Consider the following 13,677-nt stretch of genomic DNA (forward strand, 5'->3'; position numbering starts at 1 on the left):
GGGTTTCACCGTGTCAGCCAGGATGGTCTCGATCTCCTGACCTCATGATCCGCCCGTCTCGGCCTCCCAAAGTGCTGGGATTACAGGCTTGAGCCACCGCGCCCGGCCTGTTGTGACAGTTTTAAATGGAAAGGATGTGTGTGCAGCGATTCCTCTGGAGTAGCCACCTAGAACAGCCAGCGGTGTGTCTCCTCACTTCCACCCGCCTCTTCCACACCTGGTGCTCTACAGAGGTTATGCCAATTTCACAATCCCTTTGGCAGGTAAATGAGCACCAACATCTAGGGATTACTAGATAGTTACCCAATCTAGTAATCCCTGCCAATCTTATGGGTTTGAAATGTTGCCTTATTGTTGCTTTTTCTTTTTCTTGATCACATGTGAGATGAAACATCTTTTTGTATTTATGACCATTCTTGTTTTCTCTTCTATAAAGTGCCTGTTCACGCCCTGTTCATAGCACTTGTCTTTTTCTTATCAACTTAAGATTTTTTTTATATTTGGGTTCACTTCTTTTGTCAACCTCTTATGTAATTCTTCTTCTAGACACCTACCTTTTTACATTTTTTAACTTTATTTATTTATTTATTTATTTTTGAGATGCAGTGTCACTTCATTGCCCAGGCTGGAGTGCAGTGGTGTGATCTTGGTTCTCTGCAACCTCTGCTTCCTGGATTCAAGCAATTCTTCTGCCTCAGTCTCCCAAGTAGCTGGGACTACAGGTGCCCACCACTGCACCCAGCTGTCTTTTATATGTATGTATGTATGTATGTATGCATTTATTTTTGTAGGCACCTACCTTAAGGGGAAAAAGCATTTGCATATGTACATAAGGAATCACGTAAAAGGATCTTCATTTCAGCACTGTTTATATAATAGGGAAAAAGTAGAAACAAACTACCTCTCCCTCAGAAGGGGAACAGATAAACTAAGTATATTTATCAGTGGTTACCATACGGCAGTTAAAATCAATGAGCTACATCTATATACACAACATGGATACATCTCAAAGTAGATGCTGAGTGGGAGAAAAAATATCATTCTGTAAAAGGATATGGAAAAAAGGGATATGCAGAGTATAGCACCATCTAATCAACTTTTTATCTCCTGGATATTTTTATATCAGTCAGCCCCCATCCAACCAACCACCTGAAGTGTGAACCTAATATTTTCTCACCAGGGCAACTATCACAGCCTTCTAATGGGTCTCCCTGTTTCCAAAGTTGTCTCACTCCAATCTGTCCGTCACACAGCCACTACAGGCTCTATCTAAAATATAAACCCTTCACTGCATCACCCACAGGATAAAGTTAAGACCTTTTATGATCTGATTTCCTGCATACCTCTCCAGACTCAACTCTTGCCACTCTCTACCTATACTTTACACATACTCAATTTTCTAACTCAATTGCACTTTGGTACTCTGTCCCTGATTTGCATTAAAGAGTACGAAGAAACTAAGCTTCCCCTCCCACAATTCTTTTCTCTCTTCTGATCACTAGGAGTCTGCATGCAGCAACACAAGATTCATACATTATATGCCATTCTCTCCCAAAGTCATTTTTAATAAGAACACATTTCCAACACCAAATGGTCAATATACAATCCAACAGGTGACTTAAACACTGCAAGATGGTTTAGTGTGTCATGTGATTGCACCAAAAAAACCCTGCCTACATTTTTTTTTTTTTTTTTTGAGATGGAGTCTCACTCTGTTGCCTAGGCTGGAGGTCAATGGCGCAATCTCAGCTCACTGTAGTCTCTGCCTCGCAGGTTTAAGCAATTCTCCTGTCTCAGCCTCCCAAGTAGCTGGAACTACAAGTACACACCACCACACCTCACTAATTTTTGTATTTTTAGTAGAGATGAGTTTTCACCATATTGGTCAGGCTGATCTGGAACTCCTGACCTCGGGTGATCCATCCGCCTTGGCCCCCCAAAGTGCTGGGATTATAGGTGTGAGCCACTATGCCGGTCCCTGCCTACATTTTTTATTCAAGTATAACTCAAATATGGTTCTTGTTAACTGAACCATGTGATTAGTATTTGTATTTATACTTTGAGGGTAATTGTTTCTTTATGCTTTGGAATTAACTGTGGCTATATCATTCCAACAGCTGAAATACTGTAATGAATACATTTGTGCATAATTACATTCCATGTGTTAATGAGCTCAATTCGCTTTCCATTCCACACTTCTAAAGTTCCTTTCTGTTTCAGAAAGGTTGTGGAAGAAAACAAGCTGAATATAATGGAAGGAACCAGTATGACTTACTGAAAAACTTAGACAAATGTGATCATATAAATGAAACTAGCCTTTAGTGAAAGGCAGGGCTTGCTACCCAAAGACCTCCCTCACGCTAGACAGTGAAAGGCAAGTGCAATGTGCTAACTTAGGCAGCCTGGACACCAGGGTTCCCATCCCAGCTCCACTCATTCCATTTGGCCTGAAATCCTCTCCATCGAGAAGTGGGCTATAAATTTCATCAAAATAGGCTTAACATAAAAGTATTGTGAGTTTGGACAAATCACAAATTCCTTTCTGAGCCTTATATTCCTCATCTGCAAAACAGGCATAATACTCTCAAGCCTTGGCTTCTGGAAAGACTACACTGAGTGTCACACAAAATATTCATTTGTATTGCTTTGGTAAAACTAGAAAACACTATGGGCAAGTGAGATCTTATTAATATTATAATCAGATATCCTTTAACTATTAATCAGCAGTCCTAGAAACTGGAAGCATGTCATAGTAAGCCTTAGTTTCCCAAATGAAGACTTTAAGCCATAGATTACCTTTATTTGTAAGATCCTTAAAATTTACACCGGAAAAAATAGCTAGAACATCCTCCTCCATGTGAGCCACATATGTTGTCTGTGAATCACTTTCATCTCCAAATTAGTAGGATCCAAATTAGCAGGGCTTTCCTACAGTGAAATCTGTTTAAGCAAACATCTGCTGGTTCCCTGAAAAGTGATTTTTTTCTACAGGTGGCCTTTGAATTTGTGGCCCAAAAATCCATGGAAAGAAAATATAGCCTTTGAGATGGAAGCCCTTCAAAGAGAGGTGGTGTCCTTGAGAGCCCGGGTCTACTCTCACTGGGGAGAAAGTGTGTGAAAAGGAACTCAACTCCAGGCTAGGAAGTGCTCGGATTTAATCAAAGTGCCAATGACTGCTTCATCACTGTCGGGGTGACACTGATTGAAAGGACACATTTTTCCTCTTGCTAATATTCTTGATCAAAGCATAAAAGGAAGCATATGTTTTAGTTGAATGAGGGCCCATTTTCTGTTTTCTCAATTACTCATTTTTCAGGGAAGTAGAATATGGGAGGCACAAAATGCAATCCCAAAGCCATGAATTCCGCCCTTCTGCCCTTAGCTTTGCCCAAGATTGTCTGAATGACCTTGGGCAAATCACTGACGGCAGATACTTGCTTTAGTGCCTGCCTATGAGACGGTCAACTACTCCCATGCTCCCTCCCCACCCCGGGCCTGGTGAATACTCAGCAAATATTACATGAGCCACCAAATGATTAAATTGACTTTAGTGCTTCTGTTGGTCTGACCAGCACATATAGCCTTTTTCCCCTACAAATGACAGTTACTTCCTGGCTTTCATCTGAAATTGCATTAATCTACCCCAAAAAGCGAGCTAAGAGTATTTTATTAATTTTTCTAACCTATAGGGAAATGACTTCATGAACACCTATAAAAAGAAAAATAAGTGAAAAGATTATGTTTTAAAATCACACAAGTAAGGCTAGGCGCGGTGACTCACACCTGTAATCCCAGCACTTTGGGAGGCCAAGGTAGAAGGATCACTTGAGCTCAGGAGTTTGAGACCAGCCTGGGCAACATAGTGAGACCTCATCTCTATAAAAATAAAAATAAAACATAAATAAAATAAAATCACACAAGTAATCAAGGAGTCCCAATTCTGGGGACAACATCTTGTGCTCTGGTGAAAGGCAGGGAGCAGGGAAACCAAGAGAAGGTGATATATGACTGAAGTGAAAAATCTGAGGGACATGAAACACCCTGGCTGATTCTCTCATTGGTCTTGTTAAAAAAAAAAAAAAAAAATTAAAAAAAAAAAAAAAAAATGTCTAGGCCGGGCGCGGTGGCTCACGCCTGTAATCTCGGCACTTTGGGAGGCCGAGGTGGGCAGATCATGAGGTCAGGAGATCGAGACCATCCTGGCTAACACGGTGAAACCCCGTCTCTATGAAAAATACAAAAAATGAGCCGGGCGTGGTGGTGGGCACCTGTAGTCCCAGCTTCTTGGGAGGCTGAGGCAGGGGAATAGTGGGAACCCAGGAGGTGGAGCTTGCAGTGAGCCGAGATTGCGCCACTGCACTCCAGCCAGGGTGACAGAGTGAGACTCCGTCTAGGGGGGGAGGGGGAAAAAAAAAAGGTCTATAGTGGTTTAATGGAAGTCAACGATTTTCAGCTAACCAGACAGCTCAATTGGGCCTGGTGGGCCACAGCACCTGCAGTGCTCAGCCACATGAACAGCTAGCATGTCAATCAGGGGCAGATGAAGCAGGGCATTCTCTGAGGGTGTAGTGTAGTGTCACACAGGGCAGCTGGTTCACAAATGAGTTCGGAGTGAGGACCTGGGCCTTTCTGACTTAAAGGCCATGTTTGGCTAAAACTGGAGACCACAAATTCATTTTTCCTGGCTAATAGAAAGGTTGTACCACATGGTTGAGTTTATGGTAAAAAGAAAAAAGGTTTGTCCAGTAAATGTCATAAACCACATGTACATAATGAGATTACACAGAAAATTCATCTTGCTGAATGAATTCACTTAGAATGAATTCTAATTCATTAGAATGATACTTATAATTTGTGCACATCACACACACACAAGATCATACAAACACTGGAACAGCGACAGTGGTTCTCCCAAGTCCACAAGTCCCATAACATCTCACTTTCTGGGGCAAGTCTCTCTGAAGTACAGAAAACCCAAAGAAAGACAAGATAGGAGTGATCCCATAACCCAAATTAACCCCCAGGAAGAATACATTTTTCTTCTTTGAACCTACCTTGGCCTGGACGGCGTAAGAAGCCAGGAGCACAGAAGCCTCGGGAGGGCAGTAGATCTTTTCATCTAAAATCTGCTTTTTTACCTGAAAGGAGCAACAAGGGGGACATGATACTGTGTGTGTGGAAGTGAGGTGTATAGGCTGATCACAACAGATGGCTGCACGGCATTCTAATGAGGGCTGCCAGAGCAGCCTGTTAATAATTTTCTGACAAAGGGTACAATATTTTTTTACTGATGCAGACAGGTGGAGAGTTCAGTCACAGAAGTTACTGGTATGACGGCTATGCATAAAAACCCCCTTACCTCTTCTCTTCATGATCAATGCTGAAGAGTAAAAATGGTCTCTGTAGTTACAACAGAGGCTGTGTGACAGAGCACCATGAACCCAAGAAGTGTCAAGAGCAGCTCTGGGGGTGACTGCAGCCTCAGTACCTTTGAATACACACGGTCCCAGAGGAAATGGATCTACTTTTAAGTATTAACACAAGACAAAAGTCACCAAGGCCACTGAGTTATGACTGCAGAAAAAAACCATTACTCTCAACATGCTGCTCTAAGGGAAAAGGAAGCAATAAAATTTGATCGATTCAACTTTTAAGTACACGTGAGGTCCAGGAAATATAATTCTTAAGCCATAATGTTGAATTAACATATTTCATTGCACTTGATTTTCTTAGAATGGTGCAACTTGGCATGTTCCAGACACAGAAGCAAGACAACGGCATGACGTGGTAGGGGGGACATTGAAATAAACACAACAGAAAAGCCAGCTCTCCTCTCACAGATATCAATAGTCACCGGATTCATAAAAGCAGTAAATTTTGCCTTGCTCAGTCATAAAAATGCCTTAACATTTCAGTATGGGGAAAATCAAGCCAAAGTCACACAAGAGACAGGCAGTGCTTCCAAGTGCTTACAAGAAAGCCATTTCTACAACATTAGGGCATTCTGGGACCTAGGAGATGGTTATGTGCTTTCGTTCAAACACAAAAATTCTTCTCAGGTTTTAAAAGCGATTTTACATTCTTAAGAGAGAAAATGAAACCTGAGATGTTTCTGAAGCAGTGAAACTTTCTAATCCCTTGGTTTCATTTCCAAAGAGAGGGGGAAAAAAGCAACACTATAGAAAAACTGAAAGAGTGCCCCTTTTTTTTTTTTTGAGAAGGAGTTTCGCCCTTGTTGCCCAGGCTGGAGTGCAATGGTGCGATCTCAGCTCACTGCAACCTCCACCTCCTGAGTTCAAGCGATTCTCCTGCCTCAATCTCCCGAGTAGCTGGGATTACAGGCGTGTGCCACCGTGCCCGGCTAATTTTGTATTTTTAGTAAGGACGGGGTTTCTCCAAGTTGGTCAGGGTGGTCTCAAACTCCTGACCTCAGATATCTGCCCGCCTTGGCTTCCCAAAGTGTTGGGATTACAGGAGTGAGCCACTACGTCCAGCCTAAGAGTGTCCCTTTGATTTGAAAACATCTGAAATAAATTTGTCACCTCTTTTGCGTGCGCACGCGCACACACACACACATACCCCAGACCTTTTTAAAAAAGAATTTAGGGGGTCTTATTATATTTAACTTAATATTTGCTAAACACAATATACTGAGGCTGAAATTAATTACAGGAAGGCTATGTGACAGACTACCCATCTATCTCTGGGAAATCACGTAATTAACGCCCCTACTGCCATCTTTTACATTACTGAAACCTTTGAGCACACAAATAGCCCCCGTGCCAATCACTGAAACTGGCCATGAAACTGGGGGGCCACTCTGACCTGCAGTAAGAACATAAGTGAAACTGATAAGGTTTTCATCCTCAGACCAGTTCCCCTCCCTGTGCCTCTGAATGGTCAACTTATAATTATGAATTTCCTAATTTCTTCAATTCGGTTGGACAATTACTTATGGAATGCCTACTGTGCACTTAATGAGCCTTGCCTTTAAGGGGCTTACAATCTAATGAGGAAGTAAGGAAGAAACAGGACAATTAAGGACACAGCATAGCATGAAGCATGATGTCTGAAGTACCACATATGGGGGACAAACTGAGTGTCACTAGAACTCTGAAGTTTTCTCTTTTTTTTTTTAGACAGGATCTCACTCTGTCACCCAGGCTGGAGTGAAGTGGCTCAATTTTGGTTCATTGCAACCTATGCCTCCTGGGTTCAAGTGATTCTCCTGCCTCAGCCTCCTGAGTAGCTGGGATTACAGGCATGGGCCATCACACCTGGCTAATTTTTGTATTTTTAGTAGAGATGGGGTTTCACTATGTTGGTCAGGCTGGTCTCGAACTCCTGACCTCGTGATCCGCCCACCTCAGCTTCCCAAAGTGCTGGGATTACAGGCATGAGCCACCATGCCGACTGAAGTTCTCTCTTAATGAGAGCAGATTTTAAACTTTCGGAAGAACTACTGCTTTATATGACTCTCTCTTTAGCCTTCCTTTGAAACGATTGAGTACTTTTAAGTTAGCTAGAAGAAAACAGGATCCATTTTCAAGGAGATTTTAAGTTAGGTAGCTACTTGTATCCATTCTTCACCATCACACCTTCACAATTTCATCTGACACCAATTTTCATCACTCAAGTATAGTTCTGTTCTGAAGACTTTTTTCCATTACAGAACCAAAGGAGCTGACTTTCCAGAGGTAGAATATTTTTGCAATACAAAGGTGTTTGTGGTCAACTCTGAGGCCAACTCTGCAACCATTCCTGGGCAAGTTCTCTCAGAACTGGGGGGTAGCCTGGACTGATGTACCTGCAAGAAGAATAAATGTTGTGTGATCTCCTGAACCAGCTCCTCTTCGGCATTCTCAGGATAAAATTTGGCCAGGAAGTGAAAGGTGACTGGTTCTTCCTTTGAAACATCATGATCCAGTACCTGCAGAATTGCAGAGCAAAAGACAAACACACTATATTGGCACTTCTTCCTCCTGTGCTACCCTCAAAGAAGCTTTTGCAAGGTGTGCATTAAATTCTTTTCCCACTAAATTTATCACATTTCCTGAAAGTTGTGATTCTACAGTTTGAAGCATTCACAAAGTCATAAAGAGGTAATATTCACTTCCCATGGTGTTTCTGAAACAAATTAATCAATAGCCCCAAGAAGTGAGTAGAGCTAGGATTAAGGCATAAATGTTCTCAGGGCCACAGAATAGTTAAAAACTAGAAATTTGTCACTCAGTAGTCTTGGGCACTGTCCTTTATAGTAGGTGGAAGGTTTTTTAATTATCTGAAGTAGTGGAATCTTCCTTTATTCTTTTTTCTTGCTGCCTACTGCCAATATTTAGGTCCAGGTTAGAATACGGCTTAGAGGGCCGGGCCGGTAGTTCACACCTATAATCCCAGCACTCTGGGAGGCCGAAGCGGGTGGATCACTTAAGGTCAGGAGTTCAAGACCAGCCTGGCCAACACGGTGAAACCCCGCCTCTACTAAAAATACAAAAGAATTAGCCAGGTGTGGTGGTGGAAGCCTGTAATTCCAGCTACTCAGGAGGCTGAGGCAGGAGAATCTCTTGAACCCGGAAGGTGGAGGTTGCAGTGAGCCGAGATTGCGCCATTGCACTCTAGCCTGGGCAACAAGAGCAAAACTCTGTCTTTAAAAAAAAAAAGAATACAGCTTAGAGATGATGAACTAGATCATTATGAAATCATCTAAACATTAACTGAGCAACAGAAGCAAAATGTGTCCATCATGGCAACCCTTTGTTTCGAGGAACCTCCAGAGATGCCCCACAAAATACTTGAAGCACAGTCTGTAAACCGCTGCCTTTAATCTTCTAACAATTCCATTCACCCCTGTAAAGCTTGAACCGTCTGCTCTCCAGAGTGAATTTCAAGACACAAACATGCCATGTGACAGGCTACAAGGCTCCATTAACATGTGTCGTAATGTATTTCCCTTGAGCAGAAAGTTCCATGGCTCCTGGTGCCCCCAATCTAATATCCATTTGGCCTACACTCAGCTATGATTAAAATTCACTTTGCTAAGAATCATGAAAAATATACAAAAAGTTTTGCTGTCTTTGACACATAACTCTCCATGCTCCTGCCCAAACTCTAGATGGCAATGCCAAGGAGATTCAAAATCTGGTCTATGATACCCTCACTGACAATGGCCCCCAGTGGCACTTAGATGCTCATGATTATTGGGAATTACCATTGAACTTACAACCAGCAGGGATTCTAACGTGATGATTTAGATTACTGTGTACATATGTGAACACAATTTGAACACTTAAGCTTTGAGTCAAACTGGTAAAAAAAAAAAAAAAAATAGAAAGCCTTCATTATTTATCATGCTTAGGTAGGCAACTGAGGGGGCATCATTTGGAGTAAGAATTAGACATTGACTTACTCTGAAGTTCAGGTGTCTTTTAGGAGTTACTGACAAAAGCATACAGTGCTACTCCCTACCTGCTTTTCATGGCTAGGTAGGCAGGTCAGTAAGCAAGTGTATCTCTGTGTGAATATATGAACCCATGCAGAGGGCAGTTCCCTTAGGCAATATTCATTTCCAAGCCACATTAAAATTGCCAGGAGCCCAGCTTGCTTTGCCGTGCTTCAGAAGCCCCAGAGAATCCTGAGGACAAAACGGACATTCTTTCACCCTGGGGACCAGGCACTCTCTATTCCTTAGATAATATTAATGATTAATTCATGTCAGACTATGGTGTTTCTCAAAAAGACTTTTAAAAATTTCCTAAAGAACACAAGCCCCAGTACTCTCCAAAAGACACAAATTGGTTATTTTTAAGTATAAGAAGATAACAGTAATTTTTATTCATAAAGTTTTTATTCATAAACTGAAAGGCATAAAGCCAGAAGCAATCAGGCTGGTAACAATGGGTAAAAAAGCCAGGGCCAGCAGCAGTCTAATCCTGGTAACTTCTGCTTGCCCAGGAGAGCCTGCGGGGAGTAGGAAACCAGTAGCATCTCCAGGTCCTGCTTTCTGCATGACTTAATTCAGGAATGTGCCCCCTTCTCCATTACACAGTTACAGCGCCCCAATGATGAGCCAGGCGCCTGCTCAGGGAAAAACTGGAAAGCACACGTCAGCCCCATCAGTTTCATCGAGATCTAGCCCAACCTTCTTGTCCATTTTGAGCCAGGCCACTGTGTCCTTGATTGTGTACTGCAGTCCAAAGAACCAGGTTTCTCGGAGCCCCAGAGTCCGGCACACCAAATCAAAGAGGTCCTTCCCTTTCCACTTCATCTGCAATAACAAACCAATGGGGAAGGACACTGTGAGCAAAAATCATAATCCACTTGCACAAAAACCTTTTCTCTGCACTCTCCCACTCTCAGATTCCAAAACGTGGGGATGATACTAAGACAGTTGATGAGGACTGAATTCCTAAATAATTTTAAAGCTTCCTTCACAAACCCATGAGTGGGAAAATACCAATTAGAGCTTAATGACTTAATCACTGCAAAGCATACACAATACATCCCTTGGACAGTTCCTTACGGATTTTAACATCCCCAAAGCTGCTAATTGAGGAAAGCTGGTAAATAAGCATCCTCATTTAGGAGAGTCTAGCCTCTTGAGTTAACTTGAAGAGATGACTAGCTTCTAGGGACATTCATTTCCTTGAAATTTTGTTGATTTTTTTTTAAATCATTATTTTGCCCTTGATAAAAGGCTAGTATTCCTTTAAATATGACTGGTTTTACTACAAGTTGTTTTTTTAATGTAAAGAAATTACAATCAAAGTCGTAAATCATTGACAAAAAGAACCATGAGAGACCAGATAGTCCAATCACAGGTCTCTCCTATCAAGGATGCCTAACTGAGGCCAAAGGGGAAGCTACTCACCCAGTCACCCAGAGCAATTTCAAACTCCTGGTATCTAAATCCAGGTGGTGAACAGATACCAATATACGTAGTGTGTTTATCCTGTAGCCTCACTTTCAAAAGAACCTGAAGCAATGGCTACTAAACTCTTCTCAGCTATTCCATCTGCTATGTGGAAAAGCAAGTTCAATGTCTTAAGGGAAGAGAATGGCCGGCAGCTTAGTAAATGTTGCCACCTAGTGGTTTTCAAGTTAAACCACCCAGGATGTTCCCATACAACCCCTTAGTTGCTGCTTGCCCCCTCCTTGCCCCAATCACCACTAAATATCAGATGGACATTCAAATACAAACTCGAGTGCGTTAGGATCATATGAGATGCATCACAGAAATGGTGGTCATGAAAGAGTAATCTTTCAACAGACATGGGAAAAAGGAGACCACTCAACTGCGGAAGCATCCATCCCTTCCTGCCCTCATTAGAAATCTCCACTCAAAGTCTTGGTACACTGAAGATGTCTAATGAAAAGGAATGAAAAAAATTCTTAGGCAGCCGGGCGGTGGTTCACGCCTGTAATCCCAGCACTTTGGGAGGCTGAGGCGGGCGGATCATCAGGTCAGGAGATCGAGACAATCCTGGCCAACATGGTGAAACCCTGTCTCTAGTAAAATACAAAAAATTAGTAGGCGTGGTAGCGCACGCCTGTAGCCCCAGCTACTTGGGAGGCTGAAGCAGCAGAATCGCTCAAACCCGGGAGGCAGAGATGGCAGTGAGCCGAGACTGCGCCAACTGCACTCCAGTCTGGCGACAAAGCAAGACTCCATCTCAAAAGAAAAAAAAATTATTAGGGTATAGAGACTTGCTATAAAACCAAGAAGGGGGCCGGGCACGGTGGCTCAAGCCTGTAATCCCAGCACTTTGGGAGGCCGAGACGGGCGGATCACGAGGTCAGGAGATCGAGACCATCCTGGTTAATACGGTGAAACCCCGTCTCTACTAAAAAGTACAAAAAACTAGCCGGGCGAGGTGGCGAGCGTCTGTAGTCCCAGCTACTTGGGAGGCTGAGGCAGGAGAATGGCGTGAACCCGGGAGGCGGAGCTTGCAGTGAGCTGAGATCTGGCCACTGCACTCCAGCCTGGGCGACAGAGCGAGACTCCGTCTCAAAAAATAAAAACAAAAAAAAATAAAAATAAAAAAATAAAAAAAATAAAATAAAAAAATAAAACCAAGAAGGGAAAAATAAATTAGACCTCTAATACCTGATTGGTTTTTGCTAAAACCTGATTCTACAGGGAAGTTTTCAAGTAGGCTTTTTATTTTTAACACATATGAATGAACAGTGGGTTCTCTACAATGGGATTTCTACAGGAAATCCCATTCCTTCTCCTGTGTTTGCAGTCAAAGTCAAGCAAAGCAGCAACCTAGATGGAAGAATATCAGGACCGCAGCAGACAAGTAGTTGAGATGCATACTGGTTTTTATCTTTTAGCAGCGCCGTTTCTCCTACCCTTCAGCTTCTGCCCTGTCTCCTCCCTGACTATAGTGGGGCCACTGCAACACTATAAAGATTGAGATCTTTAGGGATTATTTTGAGAAGAATAAAAGAAAATGATGAGTTTTATTTTTAACAGATGATCTCCCTCCTTTTTAAGGCTGAGTAATGGGCACATCCATTTCCCAGTCTGACAATAGGACAAAGGGCTTTTTATTTCACCAAAAGTTTTAATTTCTATAGGCAGATTTCACTGAAGAAATGTTATTTTGGAAAACTAGAAGCTTCAGGATGCTGATTATCCTCTTGTCTCTATTTTAAGGCAGCTCTAGTATATAAATTATAAATGACTACCTTACTACAAGATAATGTAACATTAAAGAACAGGCATTAACTTGGAAAAGTTAAACACCCCAGGGTTGAGAAGATCAAGGTAACGATTCCCAATCTGCCGTAACTCATGTTCATGGCGGGGCCGGGCTTTGGCAAGATGGGGCTGTCTGCAAGGGAGGTGTGCAGTGCATAGAAACAAAAGCTGCCACGGGAATGATGAGTGAATTTCCTGACTCAGGAGTTTAAATTCTCCAGCATAAAATTGTGTTAATGCGGTTTTCCTGTATTCTCTTCTACCTGGTTTTTAAAATGCAAAACTGTCTTTGTTGAATGCAAAAAGACAATGTACTTGTCCCCCTCGGCACTTGCAACACAGTGAGGAGAAGTGCATCAACTCTGACACCAATTCAGAATACCCTACTTAGATTTTTAACTTTGACACAAAGGATCGTAGACTGTCAAGAGTTGGAAATGAGCATGAGCAATTACCTAAGGCAGACTCATCCCGTTTTTGTGCAAATAAGGAAACTGAGTCACAGGATTCTTTGCCAGCTGACAAAGCACACACTGGCCTTTTTCATGGTGATCTAACATAGGCAAACCACAGACCCTAGAGTGCCTCTTTTCCTGTTCTGTGGGGTCCCTTTGTTCTTGCTGTCCAGCACTCCCCAGACACCTTTTCCAGTAAGTAACCAGTGTTTGAAACAAAATCCATTCTCAGAAGAGTCAGATATTGCTCATTTACAGCTCAATGTGAATTAAGCCTCTGTTACCTCCCACTTAGTCTTTCAACAAGGATTATAGAGCACACCCTACATGCCAACCAATGTTAGACACTGATGGTACAAAATGGTGGAAGCAGTGTTTTCCAGGAGAAATAGGCAAGACCTAGGTCAGAGAAGGCTTTAAAGAGCAAATGAGAGTTAGATGCAGGAGAGAAGGAAGTAAGTCTTTTTTAAAAGTCATGCTTTCTACAGGAAACTGCTAGTCATCTGGTAGAACTGAAAC

The 13,677-nt window shown here is 42.3% G+C and overlaps 1 protein-coding gene across 9 annotated transcripts in view; it reads right to left on the reverse strand.

Moving 5' to 3' along the window:
- NF2 (neurofibromin 2 (merlin)) overlaps positions 1-13,677 on the reverse strand; it is a 99,110-nt gene that overhangs the window by 51,887 nt on the left and 33,546 nt on the right. For 5 of the 9 annotated variants that reach the window (XM_011995711.1, XM_011995702.1, XM_011995703.1 and 2 more), the window contains 3 exons: positions 10,139-10,264; positions 7,808-7,930; positions 5,055-5,138 (listed from right to left, as the gene is read on the reverse strand). In XM_011995711.1, coding sequence (XP_011851101.1) covers positions 5,055-5,138; positions 7,808-7,930; positions 10,139-10,264 — 333 coding nt within the window. The remainder of the gene's footprint in view (positions 1-5,054; positions 5,139-7,807; positions 7,931-10,138; positions 10,265-13,677) is intronic. The other 4 variants (XM_011995709.1, XM_011995710.1, XM_011995708.1 and 1 more) reach the window with 3 other exon arrangements.

The sequence above is a fragment of the Mandrillus leucophaeus genome, unplaced genomic scaffold (assembly GCF_000951045.1).
Source record: "Mandrillus leucophaeus isolate KB7577 unplaced genomic scaffold, Mleu.le_1.0 Scaffold496, whole genome shotgun sequence".
In the NCBI taxonomy this organism is placed as follows: Eukaryota; Metazoa; Chordata; class Mammalia; order Primates; family Cercopithecidae; genus Mandrillus; species Mandrillus leucophaeus.